General features: G+C 41.5%; 1 protein-coding gene across 1 annotated transcript in view; it reads right to left on the bottom strand.

Moving 5' to 3' along the window:
• Positions 1-15,076: 15,076 nt before the first annotated feature.
• LOC111952372 (talin-2-like) overlaps positions 15,077-25,241 on the bottom strand; it is a 144,693-nt gene continuing 134,528 nt past the window's right edge. The window contains 10 exon segments of the mRNA XM_023970979.2: positions 15,077-17,694; positions 18,570-18,695; positions 18,802-18,984; positions 19,113-19,175; positions 19,271-19,396; positions 21,226-21,350; positions 22,619-22,724; positions 22,841-22,948; positions 23,846-24,031; positions 24,628-24,744. Coding sequence (XP_023826747.1) covers positions 17,566-17,694; positions 18,570-18,695; positions 18,802-18,984; positions 19,113-19,175; positions 19,271-19,396; positions 21,226-21,350; positions 22,619-22,724; positions 22,841-22,948; positions 23,846-24,031; positions 24,628-24,744 — 1,269 coding nt within the window. The 3' untranslated portion in view covers positions 15,077-17,565.

Below are 25,241 nucleotides of genomic sequence, written 5' to 3'. Positions count from 1 at the left end.
TGAGACAAGGCTTTAAACAAATATATACTGTATAACACGCCAGTTGAGATATGCTTCTGAAAATAGTATACAGGTTACTTGATTAGTAACTGTAATAATATTTGAAGACGGTAACTTGTTATATTACTCTGTTACTCATAAAAGTTATATAATTCTGTAATATCTTTCTGTAAGTAATTATTACCCCCAACACTGGTCCTAAGTGATTCTGTTGCAATTTGTCAATTTTCCCTCAATTAAACTTGGAGATGGAACTCCTGTGTATTGTTTTGGTATAACTGGCATCGTTATTGCTTAAATGGCAAATGTGAGAAAGTACTCAAATGCTACTGTAAATATGCACATTTCTGATATCCTGATAATATGGCAACCATGTTCTGGGTATGTTTCAGCAACACTACAACTTGGGCCATGTTTCAGCAACAAATTAGGAATGTTACAGATTGAAATGCAATGACGAGAGCTGATGTGATTCAGAGACACGTTTGTTCTGCATGGTATATGTGGTATGGAGTTCAAAAAGTTCAAAAAGAGAACAGAGTTCAAAAAGGCAACAGAGAGTTAAAAAAAGGCAACAGAGAGTTAAAAAAAGGCAACAGAGAGTTCAAAAATAGGCAACAGAGAGTTCAAAAAGACAACAGAGAGTTCAAAAAGACAACAGAGAGTTCAAAAAGACAACAGAGAGTTCAAAAAGACAACAGAGAGTTCAANCAGAGAGTTCAAAAAGACAACAGAGAGTTCAAAAAGACAACAGAGAGTTCAAAAAGACAACAGAGAGTTCAAAAAGACAACAGAGAGTTCAAAAAAGACAACAGAGAGTTCAAAAAGACAACAGAGAGTTAAAAAAGACAACAGAGAGTTAAAAAAAGGCAACAGAGAGTTCAAAAAGGCAACAGAGAGTTCAAAAAGGCAACAGAGAGTTCAAAAAGGCAACAGAGAGTTCAAAAAGACAACAGAGAGTTCAAAAAGGCAACAGAGAGTTCAAAAAGGCAACAGAGAGTTCAAAAAGGCAACAGAGAGTTAAAAAAGGCAACAGAGAGTTCAAAAAGACAACAGAGAGCTCTTTGAGATGCTCAACTATCTAAAATTCTACCGATTCTCATTGATGAGAATCCCTAGCCCCTCTTCCCAAGGCACTTGTGTAGATCTGAAACTATTTGATTGGTGTAAGCAACAGGGTGAATACACTTTGAAGTAAATCTCAGCTCTGTTAAAAGTACACTCAAGAAAAACATTTACTGATCATAGTGATTCAGGAGTATCATTAAAAGCAGGTTAACATGCCCCACCAACATTAGACAACTATACTGAAAGCGCTAAAATTATTGAAATAACTAAAAGAGAATAGTCAAATTAACTGAACTCTGATACAGACATGATGGCGTAGCAGGAAAATCTGAATGCCATAAACCAAGAGGTTGTGACTTCCAATCCCAGGTGAGGACATGTTGAATAATAATTACGATATAAATGAACATGCACAATGCAATCATGTGTGTCAAGTATGTAAGTTGGGAGGAGGGATTTATTGTTTTGTTATTCATGTCTTGTGAATACATGCCAACTAAAGCTTGAGGATTGATCAACACTGTTTTCATTGTAGCTGTTTATGTACTATAGTGTATCAACACCTTACATAAAGTATGGAGTCAATATGAGAAAAACATGTATGTAGAGACCCAGTTCAACATCACGTGTTGTGGATAATACTTAAGATATGAATACATTAACATGCGTGACATGGAATGTCGACGGAATTGTGCAGCCAGCCCCAAAAATTAAGGTATTTTCTTATTCGAAAAATAATAACGCCAACATCTGTGTTTACAAGAATCTCACCTATCAGCAATAGAAAGTGAAAGGTTTGGGCTAACTTGGGATAGGTTGGCATTCTGCTCCACCTACTCCTCAAGATCCAGAGGAGTATCAATTCTCATTGATTAAAAAAAAGTCCCATTTAAAGCTGCAATATGTGGACCATTTCAGTTTGTCCGTGATGTGTACGCCGAGGAACTTAAAACTTTCCACCTTCTCCACTACTGTCCTGTCGATGTGGATAGGGGGGTGCTCCCTATCCACAAAACATGAGAAACAGATGTAAAGGAAGAAATTGAGGAAAACCATTGGTCACAGATAGGTGAAAATGCTCATTCCATAACTACTGCAATTTAAGATAATTCATAGAACTTACTACAGTCCTGCCAGAACGCATGTAATGTACCCAGAAATGTCTCATCTCTGTTGGAGATGCAAAACCCACAAAGGAACCCTATTACATAAGCTGTGGTCCTGTGATAAACTGACACCATTTTGGGATAATGTACGTGCTATCATTTCATTGTGTGTAGAAATGTATATCCATCTCCACGATTATGTCTATTGGGAAATGTAAATATTGGTGATCAATATCAGAGAAAGTTTTGAAATCTAGGTCTAATTGCTGCAAAAAAAATKTATAGCCACCAATTAGAAAGTCTCATATTCACCCTCAATAACAAAATGGAGGACTGAACTATATAGTTACATCCCTTAAGATTTGGTATATTATATAGTTAAACAAAAAACGGAAATATTTGACAGAATTTGGAAAACATGAGTTGATCACCTTAAATAATGTTTTGCACAGTTTTCTATGTTGTTTGTGAAGTCCTGTAGAAAAACAGAGTATGTTAAAAGCACTGTGTGTGTGTGAGTATCCCGAACCCTACCAACAGACAAAAAGAGCTATGAATGGATCAGTGATTCACCAATCAGGGACTTGATGGGTTTGGCAACATTAACAAGGTGTGATGTGTAATAATTTTATGAACACAATTTTTTKGGGGAAAACTGATACATATAAATGTTCTTGCAATATTCCCATGAAACATGTCTACAACATTAATATCGTATATTCTGAGAACATGGCAACCATGTTCTGTGTATGTTTGATGTGGGGTCGATGGAATATTCTCCTAACCTTCAGAAAACTGGACTTGAATGTTCTTGCAACGTCCAATAAAACACGTCTAGAATATTAATGTTGTACATTCTGAGAACATTGTAACCACATTCTAGATAAGTTCTGCTTAAGATTAAGGGAATGTTTCCTAACTTTAACACCAAAACATGCTTAAAATGTTCTCCGAAGGTATTTGCTAACATAGATAGAATGTACCCCTAATAAATGGAAAACTGGACATTGTGGGTAAAAATGTTAGCTGGACTCTGACGAATATCGTCAAACTACAAGTTTTGCATTAATGCAGTTTGTTACCTAGCATCTTGTTGTTTAAATATTTGCCTCAATTATTTTGCCCCTAAAGTCACAGGATCAGAACTTTGTGTCTACACACACAGAGAGATGCTTCCATACATGTGTCCATATACGGAGTCTCTTGTGTAGTAGCTTCTGTGTGTGTGAGGTCTAAGTCCTACTTTACTCTTTTATTTTTATTTTACAGTGCTATAAAACTCTTTGGTATGCACTTACAACTGAGCCACTGCTCTTCTCCAATAATCTCCTGCTTGTGTCAGAACCTACTGGCACAGAGAGAGACAGACGAAACAGCAAAATCCCTTTACATTTCCATTTTAGTCATTTAGCAGACACTCTTATCCAGAGGAGGGGGTGCAAGTGTAACCGATGTCAAATGGCTAGCTAGTTAGCGGTGGTGCGCGCTAATAGCGTTTCAATCGGTGACGTCACTCGCTCTGAGACCTGAAGTAGTTGTTCCCCTTGCTCTGCAAGTGCCGTGGCTTTTGTGGCGCGATGGGTAACGATGCTTCATGGGTGACTGTTGTCTGTGTGCAGAGAGTCCCTGGTTCGAGCCCAGGTCGAGGCGAGGGGACGGAAGTTAAACTGTTACACAAGGGGGATACTGTGGGATTATTTAAGATACTCTTTGAAGAGGTAGGGTTTCAGATGTTTTCGGAAGATGGGCAGGGACTCTGCTGTCCTAGCTTCAGGGGGAAGCTGGTTCCACCATTGGGGTGCCAGGACAGAGAAGAGCTTGGACTGAGCTGAGCGGGAGCTGCCCTCCTGTAGGGGTTGGAGAGCCAAGAGACCAGAGAAGGCAGAATGGAGTGCTCAGATTGGGGGGTAAGGTTTGAGCATAGCCTGAAGGCAGGGAGGGGCATTTCCTCTTGCTGCTCCGTAGGCAAGTACCATGGTCTTGTAGTGGATGCGTGCTTCGGCTGGAAGCCAGTGGAGTGTGCGGAGGAGCGGGGTGACAGGAGAATTTGGGAAGGTTGAACACCAGGCGGGCTGCAGCTTTCTGGATAAGATACAGGGGTTTGATGGCACAAGCGGGGAGCCCAGCCAACAGTGAGTTGTAGTAGTCCATAGATGACAAGTGCCTGGATTAGGACCTGCACTGCTTCCTGTGTGAGGTATTGTAGGGTTGTAGAGCATGAACCTGCGGGAGTGAGCTACTGTTTTGATGTTTGCAGAGAACAGCAAGGTTCTTTGCACTCTGGGAGGAGGACATAGTGGAGTTGTCAACTGTGATGTAGAGGTTCTGGAGTGGGCAGGCCTTCCGGGAGGAAGAGCAGCTCTGTCTTGTTGAGGTTGAGCTTGAGGTGGTGGGTCGACATCCAAACTGAGATATCTGACAGGAACTGCGTGTCGCCACCTGGGTCTCAGAAGGGGGGAAGGAGAAAAGTAGTTAAGTGTCATCGACATTGCAATGATAAGAGAGACAATGTGAGGATATGGCAAGTGACTTGGTCTATAGCGAGAAGAGGAGATGGCCTAGAACCGAGCCCTGGGGGACACCAGTAGTGAGAGTACGTGGTGCAGACACAGATCCTCTCCACGTCACCTGGTAGGAGTGGCCTGCCAGGTAGAGTCCAAGAGTTTGCAAAGCCTGAGATGTCCAGCCCTGAGAGTAAAGGGGAAGCAAGGGTTAAAATAGGAATACGGGTTTGTTGTAGAATACTTACTTATGGAATGCTGTACTTTGTCACTGAAATTACATACATATGTGGGACAAATGTATTATTGCATAGTTAACCTGGAATAATGCCAGTTCACACTTTATTTGGAAAGTTCTGATTTTCCAGCTGTAGATGCTCTATAGATGGTCATAATATCAACAAACTATCTGCTAAGGTTACAGTTAGGGTTAGGTTTAGAATAAAGGTTAGGGTAAGGGTTAGGGTAAGGGTTAAGTTTAGGGTTAAGGTAAGATTTAAGGTTAGGGTTAGAGCTACAGTAGGGTTAGTAGATAGTTAGTTGAAATGTTACTGATAGTATAGATAGTCTGTAGAACAGGGCTCTCCAACCAAGTTCCTGGAGAGCTACCCTCCAGTAGGTTTTTGTTCCAACCTGATTCAGCTTATCAACCAGCTAATTATTAGAATCAAGTGTGCTAGATTAGGGTTGGGGTGAAAACCTACAGGACGGTAGCTCTACAGGAACAGGGATGGAGAGTCCTGCTGTAGAGCATCTACCTACGGACGATTCAAATAAAGTGCTACCTAATGCCAATATATTGTCACACTGAGCAGTATGGCCAGCACATACTGTACAGAGATTGCCAATGGCATGGCCAATCTGATTAGATCTTAAACTGAAATCCAGGCCAGTTTGTACTTCTGTGTGCATCATCCCAAAGTGGGAAATGCCCTGTTCCCTTAGTAAAAAAAAAACATTTAAAGATTTTATTTCCAAAATGCTATATCCACAAATTTTTCATGTTTGTGTTTTTACACCAGAAATGATGACTTTTGGATACTTTCATGTGGGTGTGAAAAATGATTGTTCTCAGATGTTTTTGTCGTAGATTTTACAAAACCCTATATCCTTTGTTAAACTTCTTATGGCTGAAGGGGCAGTATTGAGTAGCTTGGATGAAAGGTKCCCATATCAAACGGCCTGCTCCTCAGTCATAGTTCCTAATATTTGCATATTATTATTAGTATTGGATAGAAAACAGTCTAAAGTTTCTAAAACTGTTTGAATTATGTCTGTGAGATTAACAGAACTCATATTGGCAGGCAAAATCCTGAGTTGAAATCAAAACAGGAAGTCAGAAATCTGAGCCTGTGTGTATTCACCAGAGTCCCTAAAGAGATCCACTTGAGTTATTAATGATGTTGCACTGCCTAGGGGTTCCACTAGATGTCAACCATCAATAGAAATTTCAATGAGACTTCTATGATGTTGTGGGAGAGAATGAGAGCAGAATCAGTCAGGTGTCCATCAAGCAGCCATTTCCTGATCATGCTTTTTCTTCATGGAAGCCACTGACGTTCCATTGCTCATGAAGAGAACAAAGAATACTCCGGTTGGAACTTTATTGAAGCYATATGTTAAAAACATCCTAATGATTGATTCAGTACTTAGTTTGAAATGTTTCTTYGACCGGTAATATCACATTTTGAAGTTTTTGTCCAATATAACGCTGACCAGAATTAGCGTTTGGATATGTAAACCAGACGYGCTAACAAAAGAAGGTATTTGGACATAAATAACGGATTTTTTCGAACAAAACAAACATTTATTGTGGACCTGGGATTCCTGGTGTGCTTTCTGATSTAGATCATCAAAGGTAATGRAATATTTATCATGTATTTTTGTGTTTATGGTGACGCCATCTTTGCAGCTGTGGTATGCTATTTTTGAGCGCCGTCTCAGATTATAGCGTGCATTTCTTTTTCCGTAAAGTTTTTTTDAAATCTGACACAGCGGTTGCATTAAGGAGAGGTATATGTATAATTCAATGTGTATAACTTGTATTATCATCTATATTTATGATGAGTATTTCTGTTGAAACGATGGGCTATGCAAAGTCACTTGATGTTTTTGCATTTAGTGAATCTAGTCGCCTCAATGTAAACTCCGATTTCTTTGATATAAATATGAATTTAATCAAACAAAACATGCATGTATTGTGTAACATGAAGTCTTATGAGTGTCATCTGCTGAAAATAATCGAAGGTTAGTGATTCATTTTATCTCTATTCTGGTTTTTGTGAAGCTATCTTTAGCTGAAAAAAATGGCTGTGATTATTGTGGTTTTGTGGTGACCTAACATAATCGTTTGTAGTGCTTTCGCTGAAAAGCCTATTTGAAATCGGACACTTTGGTGGGATTAACAACAAGATTACCTTAAATGATATAAGACACATGAATGTCTTAGGAATTTTAATTATGAGATTTCTGTTGTTTTGAATTTGGCGCCCTGCACTTGGACTGGCTGTTATCATATCGGTCCCGTTACCGGGACTGCAGCCATAAGAAGTTTTAAGCTGGAATAATATGTTCCTATACTGTACATTTTGACTGTGATATGGGGTTGTCTCACCTAGCTATCTTAATAAGATGAGTGCACTAACTGTAAGACACCCTGGATAAGAACATCTGCTAAATTACAAAAATGTCAGATGTAAATGTTTTACATACAGATCTCATATTACTGTGTTGATATATATTTTTTATATTGAGGTCACAAACGTATCATTTGTACAGTTATTTATAACAAATGTAGTTAGTTACATTTGACTGTGTAAAACCTAGCAGTACTAGTTATTTCTCTGAGAGTGAGGCAGATATATAGCATTTAGCAAATATATGTAAGTCATTGAACAAACCCATGCCATGATTAGATTGTGAAAAAACACACCAATGTCTTTTATAAGTTCTTTAAACAATAAAAGATAATTTACCAACATTTCTGTAAATGGATATATAGCGTTTTTAAAAGAAACTCTTAATTTCCAAAATTACATCAGAAAGAGGGCGTTTTAAACTAAGTTTAAACTCCAAACCCTCAAATGACTCTAGCTTGGTTAAAGTAAAGCAGTAATTTGGAAATGTCTGGCAATGATACATTCCAGTGTGGTTTTGAGTGACTGGTGAAAAGCTGACAAACTGTGCATACTTTGACTGGGCCCTGCGGTCTCCCTACAGTGGGGAATGCTGCAGGAACCCACAACTCTATAGTTCCTGTCTGCTGCTCATTCCAAAGCCTGGCTGTGACCCTGTCTGTATTTGTTCAGATGCTGTGACTGTTTTCCCGTCACAATCTACCTCAGACTTCCCGTCAGCTATAGCAGCCTGCCCTGAGGCCACACTGTCAGAGATAACGGCATATGATCAGTGTCATTATCTCCTGATGCTGAGGGGAACACTCTTATATCATGAGTCACATCTAAAGAAACTGGGAAAGGGCTTGATGAAAGATGAAGTCTTATAGAACTCTTGGCTCTAGCTATCCCAGGATTCCACTTCCTCAACCAGCCCAGTCTCTGGGTCAGTCTCTGCAGTCAGAGCTGCTGCGTAAACAGTACACTGGAATAGTGGACAGACAATTTCTCAGAGTAATAGAGAGTGTAGAGTTTAGTCACATCAATTAATTATTCTCGTTCCACATAGTCTAAATCCTCTCAGGAAAAATGGAATCAGTCTAGAGAGATAAATCCGCTATCCAGAGTAACTGTTTATTCAGCTTTTATACAGGGAGGAGAAGCCACGTAATTGGGAGAAAAAAGTAGCCAGGCCAAGACGTTTGTGTGCAGAAATGTGGGCTATCATCGACAGATGTAGGATGTTGATTTGATCCCCTTGTTGCGGGAGAACTTTGTAGTGTATTTGAGGGTTACAAAGGCTTCTGCAGTTTGTAATTGATTCTCCCTTACAAAAAATGTAGCAACCCCTACAAAAATGTCCATCAATTATAATCCACATAATAATTCACATTTCCTGTTGCTGCCGGATTATTTTCCTGCTGTAGCAAACTGGCAGAAATTAAGATCCTACATCTGTAGTGTTCACTGCAAAGTTTCCTTATTAAGACAGAAGGAGATAGGACGGAGGGAGGAGTGTTACATTTCACTCGAGACAGCTTAAATCCCAGGGGACACTGCAGCTCGGTTCCAGTCTGCAGCAGCACAGTTTGAGACAAAGCTCTCCCACTGCTCGCCATCATGATTCTGTCTCAGATGTGAGTTGAACTATCCCATCTCCAAATAGCAAATCCATTACTGGTTGGGTTGGGTATTGGCTTTGGTATGAGTTGGCAGTTATAGGTGCACAGTTTTAAGAAGTGTCCAAAATTAGTCCCTGTAGGTTTGAGCCTTTAGCAGAGGATGGAGAGAAATGTTTGCCGTTTTTAAATTTCCTGCAATTCTACACATTTTACCCTGACCGATGCCATGTTAATATGATAGCTTTGTGAGAGTGACTAACAAAATCGAACCCTACCTTAGATTGAGAGACCTGCAGTGAACTGTATATCTGGCTGAATACCACTCCACAGAGCACATCATGTAGAAAGTTCTTTAATGGCTGGATGAAGAGTCATGTCCTCCAAGAAGGAAATCTCCCTTTGAGCAGCAGGCACTGGACTGGAAGAAAAAAAATCATAATACAGTATGTTATTTTTCAGAGGTGACCTCAAGGACACATTGGAAAGAAACAATGGATATAAAAAAAAAAAAAGTATGTTTATGACATGTTATTGTTTATTTAATGACAAATATCACATTGTTGTCTGTCCTCATTATGTGATAGTTTAATCGTTGGGTTGCAGGAAGTGTCGAGTTACATCCTACTTCTTATGTAATGTCTACTCTTTGGGCTAGGCGTGCCTCAAGCGACCCACCTCGACAACATCCGGTGAAATTGCAGACCGCCAAATTCAAATGACAGAAATCGTAATATTAAACTTTCAGGAGCCTCTTAAAGAAGAAGTTACAGGTCTGTGAGCCAGAAATCTTGCTTGTTTGTAGGTGACCAAATACTTATTTTCCACCATAATTTGCAAATAAATTCATWAAAAATCCTACAATGTGATTTTCTGGATTTTTATTTCTCATTTTGTCTGTCATAGTTGAAGTGTACCTATGATGAAAATGACAGGCCTCTCTCATCTTTTTAAGTGGGAGAACTTGCACAATTGGTGGCTGACTAAATACTTTTTTGCCCCACTGTACATAGACACACKGGCTTTACTCAAAGATTGTGGGAGTAAAGATTGAAAAAAGGAAGGGGCCTAGACAGCTGCCATGGGGAATTTGTGATTCTACCTGGATTACAGTATGTTGGAGAAGCTTCCATTACAGAACACCCTCCATGGTCTTTTAGACAGGTAAGTCTTTATCCACAATATAGCAGGGGGTGTAAAGACATAACACGTACATTTTTCCAGCAGCAAACTATGATTGATAATGTCAAAAGCCACGCTGAATTCTAACAAAACAGCTCCCACAATCTTATTATCAATTTCTTTTAGGCAATCATCAGTCATTTGTGTAAGTGCCATGCTTGTTGAATGTCCTTCCCTATAAGTGTGCTGAAAGTTTGTTGTCAATTTGTTTATTGTAAATAATAGTGGCAATATCGTACGCTATTATCCTCAGCATTTCTCCATCCAAGTTGTCAGAACCCGGTGGGTTGTTATTGTTGATAGACAACAATAATTATTTCACCTCTACCACACTCACTTTACGGAAATCAAAATGACAATACTTGTCTTTCATAACTTGGTGAGTTATACTTGGATGTGTAGTGTCGGCGTTTGTTGCGGGCATGTCATGCCTACGTGTGCTAATCTTGTCAATTAAAAAAGCATTCAAGTAGTTGGCAATATCAGTGGGTTTTGTGATGAATGAGCCATCTGATTCAATGAATTATGGAGCTGAGTTTGCCTTTTTGCCCAAAATTTAATTTAAGGTGCTCCAAAGATTTTTACTATTATTCTTTATATAACTTATCTTTGTTTCATAGCATAGTTTAGGACCCCCAAAAGGCTAGGACCGGCTTTCACTGCATGTGTGGGTATTGCTATGGGTACGCAGACCCACTAGCCACTGGGGCCCCGTGAGTTCAGAWTTTCTGTGGCCCCCACCCCCATCAAAGTTGCTCATACCTGGTCTAAGGTCAAATAAATTGTACAAATAGTGCTGTATAACAGACAGATGTAATGGCTTTTCAAGTCAACCACCACACATCACATTTGTAATTTTACCATTTTGGATTAGAGTGAGAAAGAGAAAGTGTGAGATGATCAAAATGTAGAAGAGAATAGACAGCGGCTCACTGTAACTATGTCCTGTACTCTTGAGAAGACTCTCGTATTCTGGCTGAGTGAAAGCCAGTACGTTATGCGAGCCCCCATTGATGGCCTAACATAGTCATGTGTAGTGCAGCAGAGGAGAATCCTCTCTGTCATCCATAAACTGTTTATGTTGAAGAGCAATACCTTTCCAAGAAGATTTAGTCCACACAAGAAGACAGAACGTGTTTAAAAGTCATCCATTCACTGCAGGCTCACTTTAACACAATGATCTCACTCACTGACTTCGTCAAGACATCACTTTGCTATTTCAGAGTAATAGGTAGAGAAGGCCCAATTGTAAATGCTTAATGGTACAGTATATAAGAGCATTGTCAAATATAACAGAGCATTGTGACATTAAGCAGAGGTAGACAATTTACAATGAGAAAGAAGAAATACAAAACTAAGTTTGCAAACCAGCTGTAAAATTATAATTAAAACAGACAAGGACTGAAGAAAAAAAACTTCAGGAAGGTTGGATAATTTTTTCCAGCACTTGTCAGGGATTTCATCATAACAAATCCCCCTGAAATTTGGCTTTGAGGAGCAAATTCAAATAAAACCATCACACCACCATTCGTGTGCTTCAGGCTCTGGGCTGCGGTTAATGGAACATCCTGACGAAAAGGACCAAAATGTGCTACATAGCATTTTACCCAATACTGATTTCTGCTCTTTTGCCTGTTTCATAAGCTTTGGATTTTCTCTTTAGTTTCACATTTATCATTTTATTTCAATCCACATACTCAGAGCTTACACTTTAACAGTCTAAATAACATCACGTCTGTAGTGCCCCGAGATGTTGAAAAAGGCCCAGCCCAAACTTAAAAAGATTCCTTTCCTGACATATTATTTTTTACAAACTCTCTCTGCTTCCTCTCTCTCCAATTTCTGAAGCAGTAGTAGAACCAGATACATTTGTCTCTGAGCAGTTACTGCTTCAGTATGGATATACTGTAAATGAGAAAAAAGCATGATGCCATCTGAACTCAGTCCAACTTCAGCCTTACTTATCTTGGACTGGTTTCCATGAGAATAAGTCTCTGCAAACCATACAGAGTCCATTCACAGACAATGGGTTTCTTCCATCCCAAGAATTGTGTGTGTTTGTGCTGTCTCATTGTATAGATCCCTTAATTATGTTCAGTCTTGCAATAGAACTGAACAAGCAATACCACCAATAGACAAATATACAGTAAATGTTTTATATACATCTATTTTAAATTACATAATTAACTAATAGATGGATCTAAATAAAAAATGTTATGGGATCACATTGCTCAACACTTGGTACCATCTCCAGTCAATCATCAGGAATAACAGTGAGACATGTTACCAAGACCTTCCTTAGCACGTTAATTTAGATCCATCTATTCCCAGATATTTACACTGTCAGACATTTCTGAGTCAGTTCAGTTTAATTTACATAATACAACATGGCTGAACTACCCCATTTAAACATAGTCAACAACACAAAAAGCCTTCAGGCAATAGTCCAACTCAATTCTGATATTTGCTTTTACAAGGTGTTTAAAGTGCTACATACTTTATCGGTTAAGTGCGTATGAACCCCTCTTTAGTTACTTGCACATTGATGAATTTCACCTGTCTGCAAAAAATGAAATCCAAACATTGACCTATTGTCATCCAGTTTAGCCATGGCTTGACATGGCCTCTTCTCTGTGAACTTGAGCATGGAACGAAGCAGGGAGTAAATGGCTACCATGTTGTGGGGATTAGGCACGGCACAAGCCACAGTCCCTCTAATAAAAACACTCCGCACTGTTAATGTAACACATTTGGATGGTCACAGTTCCCTGGTGTGGGTGCCTGGGATTACTGGATGTCCCGTGAGCCTCTAGGAGCCCAAAGAGGGCCTTCGGAGGTTCTCTGGTTATTAATGACATACTCCCTCATGTAACCGATCTGACATCATAACCACTGCCAGGCACAGCTGGCCTTCATACGAGTGAGCAGGACTGACAGGGGTCAGTGGGCAAGAACTCCACATCTACATTATAACAGCAACAGATGTCTTTCTCTCTAGGCTTCCACTCTTACTTTTGAATGGACCTGATCAAGTCTCAAGAAAAGTGAGAGAGTACGAGAGAGTGAAGATTGACGTGTGTGTGCCTAAGAGAAAGGGGTTCATAAATATATAAACAAACAGTCACTATCAGTGCAATCCAGTAGCGGCGCGTGGGTAAAATCACTGGGGAAGCCAAGGCTTAGGCTACCTGGCTAAAATGCATTCTAGCTAGCCTAACTTCCAATAGTGGGCAACATTAGCCAGTTAACATTAGCCTTCTATAACTAGCAAAATATTGAACTGTCATCCTCTCAGGCCAGGGGCACAACAATGTATGAATTAATGGTTGGATCAGAATTGCCGTTGTAATTATTGGCCAGTATAGAGAATTAAGTAAAATCCAAATCCCTATCTCCATCCATGGCTAATTTAGGAAAGGGACAATTTTAGTTAGCTAGTGGCTACTGGAGGACAACAACACAATGAGATGCAACAATTCAAGTTTTTCTGTCAATGATGTGTGTTCCCAATGGGATTTGATAGGAGTGACGTCACAATCCAAGCTGGCTTCCCTTGACACTATTTTTTGATTCGCCAGTACCATTCACAGTTGAGCTCGCTCAACGCTGATTGGCAAATTCTTTATACTTTTTTTTWATCATGGGAGGCCAAATGCTTGCTGGCTTCCCTTGCCTTCAATGCTATGGGCGGCAACAATGTCACACTCGTTTGGACATCATCAGATAGATGGCCTACACGTAGTGTGACAGCGGGGCGCTGTTTTACTCGCTCGGATGCTTTCTCCTGTGAGATACATTCAGCCTCTTGCGAATTGAAGGAAAATTATGAAACACAGACGAAAGATACATTATTTTATGTTTTTTTTGTCAACTTTTTTGGGAAGCCTGGCTTCCCTTGGCATCCATGAATACACACCACTGGTGCAATCATGTTGGAGCCATGAAGGTATTCATGCTGGTGGCAGAAAACGTTTCCATAATAATGGCCAGTGTGGAAACTTGATTTCAGTTCTAATACAGCGGTTTCCTAATCAGCCTGCAATCATGAAGTTCATGACAATAAGAGGACGTACACACTGAAGATTGTGGGTTCTACACAACATTAGTCATATCCCATTGAAGGTTTTGATAGCCCAATTCCAGAGCCAAAGCTCCCCAAACAAACATCCTCCTCTTCCTCTGGTCTGTGTTGTGGTAGAATGGCACTCCCTTCCCTGCTGAACACATGGCTTGAGTTTCCCCTCTCCACCGTGTGGTCAGGCCTCACATGAGACCCAAACATTCAAACAGCCAAATATGGCGTTCATTAGGTTGGCTCTGTGTATTGTACTGCTGGGCAACACTGCTCTGACCATATTTCATACAGCCTGTCCTGGGAAGAATCAGGGCTGTGCACTGTGAGGACTGGCATGTGAGCTCCAGACTGACTTGAAGAATGGCCACCTGAAGAGAACGTGCCCACTGCCATTGTCAGGTTTACTAGAAACAGAATCAGTCTAATGTACAGTACATGGCATCACTTAAACATCAGAGGACTTTTAATATCAGCAATAATATAGAAATGGGCAATTCCTTTCCATATACTTGCATTCTATTGAAGTGAATTGAAATACCGACCATCATCAACAGCACATCCAAACACCTAAAATAGCAGCCAGTCCCTGCATGGTATCCACAACAGTCTGTTCTGTGAACCAGGGGGAATAAAGCATATACTGTATGACCATATTTGGTCTGGCTGGCTGCATTTGCAATGTAATGGCCATCCAGTACTACATCATAGTTCTCAGAACACCCAGTGACCCCAACCTCAGCATTGAAAAGACTAACAGGGACCTCTACTGGAAAGAATGTTGGTGAGCTGATAAAGTCTTTGCTTTGCTATTCAATTCGACTTCCCTTTCAGGCAATTCAGGATTCCTGTTCAGGAATGAATGATACACACAGTACATTAATCAGAATGACCAGTAACAAACTGGGCCATGCTTGTTTCAAACTCTTTATTTTCAGTGAATATAAAAAATACCTTTGTGACCAGATAAATATTATACATACAGTATCAGTTCATTTTAACTGTTGAAACAAATTCAGTCTGTTAAAGAAAGCACAACACCTACATTTGAATAACAGCTAGTCTTTTTTCCTATTTCAGTTAATGCTTATAGACAAATTGCTTAGACAATATACATTATCTCAGGATAGTCGTTACATTTATCGATAAAAATGAATTTATAGTGGTTTAAACAATTAAACAAGGAAGTTCATTAGTCCTATTTATAAGGATTACTTGTATGTTGAATGAATTTCAAGGCAGAGCAAATTCCCATCTTTAAGAGTTCAATAACTTGCCACATGCTCATGGAATGCAGTGGTGTGTTAATTTTCGTATATAGTCTAAAACCTAAACGACCCATGGATGCACTTTATATACCAGCAGGGTTTACGGCAGGCAGATGGGCTACCAGCCAAGGCAATACATTGTGTTATGGCATAGGACTAATTGGTAGTTAAAGACCTAGAGAGTTATGGTTAGACTAGACTCGCAGGGTTTCCCATACTCGGTCCTCAAGGGGTGTACATTTTGGTTTTTACCCTAGGACTACACAGCTGATTAAAAAAATCAACTCATCATCAAGCTTTGAAAATTTGAATCATCTGTGTAGCGTTAGCGCAAAAACCAAAATGTGCACCACTTGGAGTCCGAGGACCGAGTTTGGGAAAGGCTGGTAGAGACATGTTCTCACCCAGAAGGATGAGGCTTAGATACAGCCTTGAGCTGTTGGTACAGCAGAATCAATTAAGGCACTAGTACACAATGCAGACCAGAGACTGACAACAAGGGGTTGAGGTGCTGGAGTGGAAGCAATACTAATGACCTTATACTACACCAATACTGTAATAACATAAATTAACTAGTTTCCTAGTCACGACTGGACTGTATATAGTTTCATCACGTGTTACATTTGACAAGAGCGTTAGTAGTAATCCTGAATGGTTGAACATGGAAGGCATTGCTTGCGCTGCTCAGTGCATAAGGTTATACCAGCCATCTCAATGCTGTTTAAGAGTAAAAACACCATACACAGCTGCATATACAATTCCAATCAGTGCTGCACTCTCATCAATCTGATATAGCATATTGAGTGTTAATGTATTGCTATGATCATAGCCGAGAGTAACAATAAGAACATGAACACAAGAAGCTCATCTTCCAAATTCAATGGAATCTGTAATAAGTATAAACACCACCAGCTGAAAAGGGCCAAACGGAGCATAGCTTTGCTGTTGCGTGTGTATGGTGGAACTACCAACTCTGGCTACTGTCAATTAGACTGGAATTAAAACACAGAGACAAGAGAGAACAAACATGACAAAGAATGTAAACCGAGCCTCCTCGTGCAGGCAGCAGGCAGCCCAGAAAAAGTGTGAGAGGGGTGGGGGGAGAGAATACTAGTCTGACAAGCATTACAGATAGGATCGCACATAGACCCCAAGATTTAGCCCCTTAATGACCCTCTGCACTCGACTGCACTCTGYTCCTTACATATGAGTGACAGCTGAATGTCCAAAGGAAGGAGGCAGTGATCACCCTACACACACACCAGGGATAATTATTACTTAGAGAATTATTACTGTAAAAGGTATTATGATGCTGTAATAGATGTACTAGCGTCTGCTGTTGGCTTTACTATCCACTCAGACCAGACCCACTGACACTATGATTTTAGTGTGAAGCTGAAGTTCTATCACATTAAATACAGTATATAAAATTCAAACTTTTACCTATTCAACAGCAAATCCAAAGCTCACAATCATATACTAACATATTACAAATGCCCAATTATAAGCTACACTATTGGTTAGTAGCTTTATTGATGTGTATTCGTTATAATGGTGCATGCAGGCCAATGATGAAATGAAGCATTGGAGTACAGCAATACTCCGACCAACACTTAGAATGCTGTCTGAGGAACATAAGCTATAGATAACTATGTCAGCTGTGCCAGTTGGAGTGAGCTACCCATTTTTATTTTACATGTTTGAAACTACCTTCAACTGATTTAGAGATGTATCCATGAAAGCTGAAAGTATTAATAATATTTGCCATTATTGGGTCCAATAATGTTCATTTAACTTTGATGTCCTTATTCATGTATCCGACCATAAAATCAGTAAGATAATCTGTCTCAATGTTCAGATTGCAGGTCCTAATCCCGCTAATACAGTACAGCTGTAGCCAGCTGGTCCTTATAAGTCATAATGTCAATATCATCCTCTGTGAAACACATACGCATCCACACACACGCGCGCATCTGAACACAGGCACTAGTTCCGCTCATAAAACAGGCCTGGCCCAAGTACGTTATACACTCCAACCGTAAGTGAGAGAGAAACAGCCAATCACAGGTGTCTGCTACATCTCTGTGTAACAATAGGTTCCAATCTGATGTCCATCAACTTTCCTCCGGACCAATCATCTCTCATCCTCCCTCAGTTCAGTGGGCAGGAACTTGTACTGCTGCTGTCTGATCTGAGCCAGCTTTTTCCTGGCCTCCTCCAGCTCTCTCTCTTTCCTCAGCATCTCCTCCTGGGCTGCAATGATCTGAGGAGAGGAGGAAAGGGTTAAATATTAAATACATGCTTCAGTCTGCTCATCTTCAATCTGTACTGTAACACTCAAACCCAACAGGTAATAAAATTGTCAAACCATTTCCTTGAGTCCCTTTAGTGTACATATGGACTTGATTGAGTTCTACAAAGGAAATATTTTCTCCAGAACATTTGGAATACTGCTCATACTCCATTTCACAGTAGGTTTCTTCAAAGCGGGTTATAGAAAACCTAGAATTAACATAACTGTTCTGTGGTAACTAGTGGAATGTCTTAAATTTAAGTATGCAGTAAGTATCTATTTATTTTCTTAAGCAAGGAGCTCTTGTGGATTTGGGAGATGGCAGCGGGTGGGTTATGACTAGCCCACTTGAGAGAGACCCGCTTTGGGAAAGTGTCTCTGGAGGGGTGCTGGCTAGAAGCCCTTCAGTGTTATACACACCCATGTACGCACGCACAACATGATTTCTGGAAGACACTCAATCACCTTCCTCAGTTGAAAACAAAGCTTCCTAGGTAGAAGGGAGCCCTAGGCTAAGAAGTAGACATCCACTCTTCAATTACATACGGCCATGGATGAAAAGTGAGTGGATAACCACAAGAATGTGAAAACTTTTCAAGGGACTTGATGTTCAGGCAGCTGTGGATGCATGCGAAACCACAGATTTGAATCGCAGCTGTCGTTCTATTCAGTCATACTGTAGTGGCCTAAAAGCCATTTAGTTAGAGAGGAAACATTTGCATGTGAAGGCAACAAAGCTGGGAACAGTTGAAGAGGTAGAGGTGGAAAATCCACAAAGTAAAATTGAAGTGACACTTCAATGTGTCACTTACAGGGTATTCAGAATATAAACTCTAAAATCTCACCTGAGCAATGCCACCCACAAACCTGGTCTTGACCACCACACTGTGGTCATCAGCCTTGTCAAAGGCTGCTTTCTGAGCCGCCTTCACCAGGTTGTCTGATGCCCGCTTGACCGCGTTCCCAGCAGCCTTAGGGATACAGAACCCATGGTTAATGCCATCATAGTGTGTGGAGGCGAAGTCAGAGAAATAGCAGTGGAACCCAGTGGGTTGTGTGTGTTTAGTAGGGCTATACCTGTAGTCTCCTCATGGCCTCGGAGTCCGGTTGAGCTTTGACCTTGCAGGCCACTAGGAGCTGGGCTGTGGAGGCTGCCACCTGCTTGGCTGAGGAGATGAGCTTCTCCTCACTGGCGTGGCCCTGGACTGAGGCATTGGCCGCCTCACACAGGTTACTGGTCGCTGCCGCCACCATCCTCGCCTACAGGGAACAGCAACCACACATCAGGGTACAGCCTCAGACAGAAACATTGATTCACCATGCACAGTTTCACGATCAAGTTCTGTTTTAATAGTACATGTAAAAAATAAACAATGATGGAAACTCACAGCAGATATGAGACCATGTGACCACTGGCCATCATCCACAGCATTGGCAAGAATGGATCCCACCTGGAGGGCAGAGAGAGAGACATTTCACAGACTTGTGTTTTTTGTTGCTGAGGTGACATTCAGACATTTATGATTCTGAAACAGTTGCAACCGACCTTGCCCTGCGCCACCAGCTCTCTCTGAGCTGCAGAAGCAGACTTCACCAGAGCACTAGTGGCTGCAGCGATGGACTTCGCTGCCTCCAGGATCTGCTCCTCAAAGTCCAGCGTCTCATCAGCTTGCTAAAAGCAAAAGCACACATTTAACCATGGAAATGCACTAAGGGCGATATCTTGTGGAAATAAGACAAAACAAAAAACTCCATTGGTTGTTTTATGGTGCCATGTTGAGTTACTGGCCAATCACATCCACCAACACATTTCATAATGGGGAATGCTTCCACGGATCTTCAATTACTGTTTGCTGATGGAAAATCCAAACAAAACACTTTGCAAGATACAGAAGCACCTGTGAAAAGGGAAATAAATAATGTCACTCCTGTCTCAGTAGACTACATCAGTCAGTGACCACAGATCATGCCAGCAGCACCAACACACAAGGCACACGTGGCTGGAGACAGGGCGGGACACTGTAGGAATATGTTTGATATATAGTTGGACTGAATAACAACCTAATATATCAAACATATCAGACAGAGGCCTGCAGAGAAGGCTTCCAGGTCTACAACATCTCAAGAGAATGGAGGAAGAGTGAAGCATGCTGGGGCGGGAGAGGCCCTTCTACATGGTGGGAAGGAGGGGAGAAGGGGCACAGAGAGGAAAGTATGGAAGGAGGGAGTAGAAGGTGAACAGGAGGGGTTGTAAATAGTCACAGACCCTACCTCGTCATCAGAGGAAACATGATTCACTCTGATTTAGATGTTTTATTCAGTGTTCCTTTCTGAAGTTGTACTATGGGCTTGATATTTTGAAGTCTAAGGTATTCTACACCTTCCGTAATATAGCAGTAAACCTCGTAAACCGTAGCTGGTAAGAATGCTTGTTTCATGATAGAAACAAAGACCTCAAAATCTCTGCCCTGCCTCTCTGCCTTGTGGAAGAAGAAGGCATGCACCATTGTTAACAGCTCACTAGAGGGCAGACAGATACTGACATCCAAAAGAAGCAAACCTCCCTACACCCCCCTCTCATAAACACTGCGCCCTGCTGAAGTCTGGACCTGAGACTGCAGGGCTATCAGGAAGTCTCTTATGAAAACAGGAGATTCTCCAGCCATGTTTATTACTGCACCAGAGAGCTGGAACGAGGGACCAGATCTGATAACCAATGACACAAAACAAGAACACCACAGTTGAAGGAGGAAGAGTATTGGGAGGTTCAATGCACACACCATCACACACAAACAAACACACAAATGTATACAGCTCACACCTTACATACTTGCTGTTCAACTTTTGTAATCAAATTTCAGACAATGCATAAGTACTCACAGAGATAGTTTTGTTACAGTTTTTTTAAGATCAGTAAAGTTAGGTTGTGCAATATCACTCCATGAAGTGGGTGAACACCTTGGGCTGAGAAAGGCCCTTCTTATTTTACTCTAAAAACAACGGAATGCTGTAATAAAACAAAGGAAATGGGTTCAACAAGGAGGATGACCTTTCCTTCAATAGGTTTCAGACAGATCATCACAAATGTGTACTCATTCCAACATAAGCTTCAGGTCCCAGTAATGTAATTGTCTCCTGGCAACACGGCTCTACAGAATCTCTAGAAAAACACCAGATTGCTCCCCAGACAACACCTTCTAACGGCCATAAATACATCAACATTCTGCAAGCTCACAGAACACACAAGTAGGCTGTCTTGAGTCAGCATTGTTTTACAGGTGGGCTACAGTTCACATAATACTCCCATTTCCCCCCAACAAATCACAATCTCAGCTCTGAGATTGTAACTTATTACTGTACTTTAAAGTCAATGTGAACTTTTGTTATCTTTGGCCCAGGTAGCCTTCCTGAGTAGATAGGTGTGTTCTGTGTTGGAGGTCTGGTCTGAGAGTTGTGGAGAGAGGTGTTGGAGGTGGTTGAGAAGGGTACAGGTAGGCCTACCTTGGGCTTGGCTCTGGGTTTCAGCTGCTCCAGTTTCTTGGCTGCGGCTTCGATGGAGGCTGCCGCTCCCAGCAGCTCAGTCTCTGCGATGACAGTGGGGTCCTCGGGGTCCACCCATTCTGACCCTAAACCACACCACCGAGAGGTCATAACCACATTATACAAATCCTACAACACAGAAATACATTCTCAGTGCAGACAAAGCCAGTTCACTTATGCCCTGTCTATACAAATGCCACCGCACATAACAAAATACACATCACACCAGTCAATTTACAACACACAAACCAAACTCCACACATGCAATGATAACGAGCATTATACCTCTGAACATACAAAGCCAACCAGATCTACCTTTCAGGTTTTCCACTCCATGTTCTGTCTATAGTGATTCTAATGCCTCAAAGTTAAATACGGTTAAATAAGAGTTTGAAGAAATGTACTTTCAATGGATTATTGCCACTCTTTATAGGTTTTAAAGTGGCCATAAAACGGGACTATTTGGGAACAGCTTGGAAAAGCAGATGGACTGATGTTGTTGCAGATTATGCTGAACCCTGGGGAAATCTGTTCAGTCACCCTCCCCCCTTCTCTACCCCCCCTTTGTGCCTGTGTGAAAAGTGATCTGCAGGAACCAAACAGCCCCATCTCTCACTTACCTCCATCTGAGGCAGGATAGAGAGAGGGAAAAGAAGAGGCATTAGAGGTGAAATGGATAACCCCAGTGGGTCTTTGGCTGTACACTGGGATCCAATTCTCACCCAAACACAATATTCTTATTGAACCTTTATTTTAACAGGGAAGACATATTGAAACCTAGATCTCTTTTACAAACGTGCCCTGTATATAAAACATAAATATACACATTATACACTACCGTTCAAAAGTTTGGGGTCACTTGTCCTTGTTCTTGAAAGAAAAGCTAATTTTTTGTCCATCAAAATAAAATGATCAGAAATACCTTGTAGACATTGTTAATGTAGCTGGAAACTGCTGATTTTTTAAATGGAATATCTACATAGGCGTACAGAGGCCCATTATCAGCAACAATCACTCCTGTGTTCCAATGCCATGTTGTGCTAGCTAATACAAGTTTATCATTATAAAAGGCTAATTGATCATTAGAAAACCCAGGAGAGATTGTTGCTGATAATGGGCCTCTGTACGCCTATGTAGATGTTCCATAAAATAAATCTGTCATTTCCAGCTACAATAGGTTAACCAGCCCACGCGCACGCACACTCACACAAATGTATATTGTTTGAATAAATAGCCAGAATGGTATGTCGTGTTTCTGCAGAATGCAGTAGTCTGGTCGAACTATGCTCCTCTAGGTGAATGTGTGTGTGTGCATGTATGCAATTGTGTGTGGCAGCGCTGTGTATGGTCTCACCCTTCATGGCCTCAGCTGTCTGAATTAGCTCTGTCACACATCCTGCAACACATTTGGAGTGTACCGCCAGCTGCTGCCTCTGGTCAGCCGTGGGCTTCTGAAGCACCTGGACACAAACAGAGAACAACCTTCCTCATGGCGCCTTATGCCATCAGGCCAAGCTAATAGAGGTTACGAGTCATAAGGTGTTGTCCGTGTGATGTATTGTATTCTCCATCTCACCAGCAGTACTTGCTCCAGCAGGTCGATGTATCCAGTGGTGCACTCTGACCCGTAGTGCAGGGCCTTGCTCCTCACCTCCTCACTCACCTCTGGATGACAGGCCGCTTGCTGGAAGAAGAAACAACAACTTAGAAAAAGTGACATTTTCTATGCCTAGTGATATGCTATGCCTAGTGATATGCTATGCCTAGTGATATGCTATGCCTAGTGATATTTTCAGCCTGCTAATATGCTCTGCTTAGTGATATGCTTTGCCTAGATGATATGCTCTGTCTAGTCAGTGAGTCAATGTCTAAAATATAGTGTGACCACTAGTCCAGTGATTCCCAACTCCAGTTCTCCAGTACCCCCAACAGTAAAATGTTTTGTTGTAGCTCCGGACAAGCACACCTGATTCAACATTTCAACTAATTATTCAAGCCCTCAATGAGTTGAATCATGTGTGGTTGTCCGGTGCTACCACAGAGGATACTCGAGAACTGGAGTTGGGAAACACTACATTAGGATATACTATCCAGACCACAGAAGGCTGCTGAGGGGAGGACGGCTCATAATAATGGTCGGAACGGAGCAAATGGAATGGCGTCAAAAAACTGGAAACCATGTGTTCGATGTATTAAATACCATTCCACTGATTCCGCTCCAGTCATTACTACCAGCCCGTTCTCCCCAATTAAGGTGCCACCAACCTCCTGTGATCCAGACTGTATGTTACTTAGAGCAGTATGAGCCAGTTTGTTAAGGTCTCCAAATACTTTTTGATCCTTCTTTCCTGGTCTTTTCACTGCTAGAAGTATTGTGATGTGCCTGAAGGACATCATGCCTAATGTTGAAGGCTTAGTGACATCGAACCATGAGTGAGTCACACCAGCCATCTGAACTAGCCCCTGCTGTCCTGCTCTCACGTTTTCCCTGGCAGAGCGGCATTATGGGACTGAATGCTGTGCTGTAGTGTCAGTGTGAGGATGTGAGGCCTGAGCTGGCAGGGTTGGGGTGGATTATCACCTTGCAGGTGGTCAGCATATCAGAGATAGCTTTGCGGCTCAGGTTGGCTGTGGCGATGACGTGCTCCTGCTGGGCAGAGTTGCCCGCTGCCACAGCCTTGGCTGTTGCTGTGGTGATGCCCTTTGTCATGCGGATAAACTCTTCCGGCGTGGTCGACTTCTCGGGGACGTCCTTGGACTGGAACACCTGCGCACACACACAGCATGACTAACTGTGACTGCACTGACAGCCACTGAGGATGATCTACTTTGATGCACAGGTTTGTGCATTATTACTAAGGACAGGAGTTTTTCCTGACGTTATGACCTGACTAGAAAATACTCCTGGCGCTTATTGTTAGTCTTAAACAGTCAACAGTCAGCCCGAGGTGTAAACGACCACTGTTATAGTAAATAMGTAGGGTGGACAAATGTCCTAGTGTTTATTGATGCTACTATAATTGTGAGCTGTGTTTGAATTGGATTTGCAACCTAGGTAAAGCCTGTTGTGGTCCTGAGGGTACACTGATAAGGATTAGCAGTAAATCACAAGAAAAACAAGCTGACGAAAATTTCAGGGTCTCTTTCCCCGTGTCTGCTACAAAATCCCTGATAAGACCAATGAGAATACTGCAGGGCTTTGGGAAGGAGAGGAGAAGAGGAGCAGCAAAGGTTGAAAAGATATCAGAGTTTAAGTCAAGTAAAAATGTGTTGTTTTTAACTGTTAGGTACGGCATTCAATATAGAGGCACACCTCCCTGGCTTTAACCAGCCTGGCAAGGGGAGCCTGTCAAGGAGTCTTACTGTCAACTCCTGTTTGATGCACTCAATGGTTGCTTCCAGTGCCCTTGTCCCGCGAGTAGCCTCATCCTCCACAGCCTTGACCGTCTTCAGCAGTGACGTCACATTGGTCACCATCACCTTTCAGAGAGAGATAGGGACTGTAGCAGTGGGGATGACACTCACTAAACACAGAGCCAGGCCAGCAGGTGGCGCCGTCTCCCCCCAGCACCAGAGACCAGACTGGGGTCTCGCAGTAGATAGAGCCCTGATAGAACACCAACAGTATGGAAGGACAATACTATACATACTATACAAAAACCTTGAAGCAGAAACACAGACAAACTTGTTTTATGAGCAAGAACCCTACAACAAAACCTCAAACAGACCGTGTACAGCTTGTTTGTGAGGAGCAGATTGTGCCATGGAACGCTGAACATATTTCAACAACCCGAACAGAGCACTGAGGGGTTTGAGAGAGGGTCCCATTCGGAGGTCACCATATGTTGGAGGAATGAAAACAAGCTGTGAGCTTGAGCAGGTTATATGGGTGGCCCTAATTAGATTAAAACTAGAGAGGAAAATAAGCCTAATGTAACAGTTAGAGTTGCATATGTATGGCTGAATAGTTGGAGGAT

Source organism: Salvelinus sp. IW2-2015, linkage group LG26, assembly GCF_002910315.2.
Source record: "Salvelinus sp. IW2-2015 linkage group LG26, ASM291031v2, whole genome shotgun sequence".
Classification (NCBI taxonomy): Eukaryota; Metazoa; Chordata; class Actinopteri; order Salmoniformes; family Salmonidae; genus Salvelinus; species Salvelinus sp. IW2-2015.
This window is presented reverse-complemented; position numbering and strand designations above follow the sequence as displayed.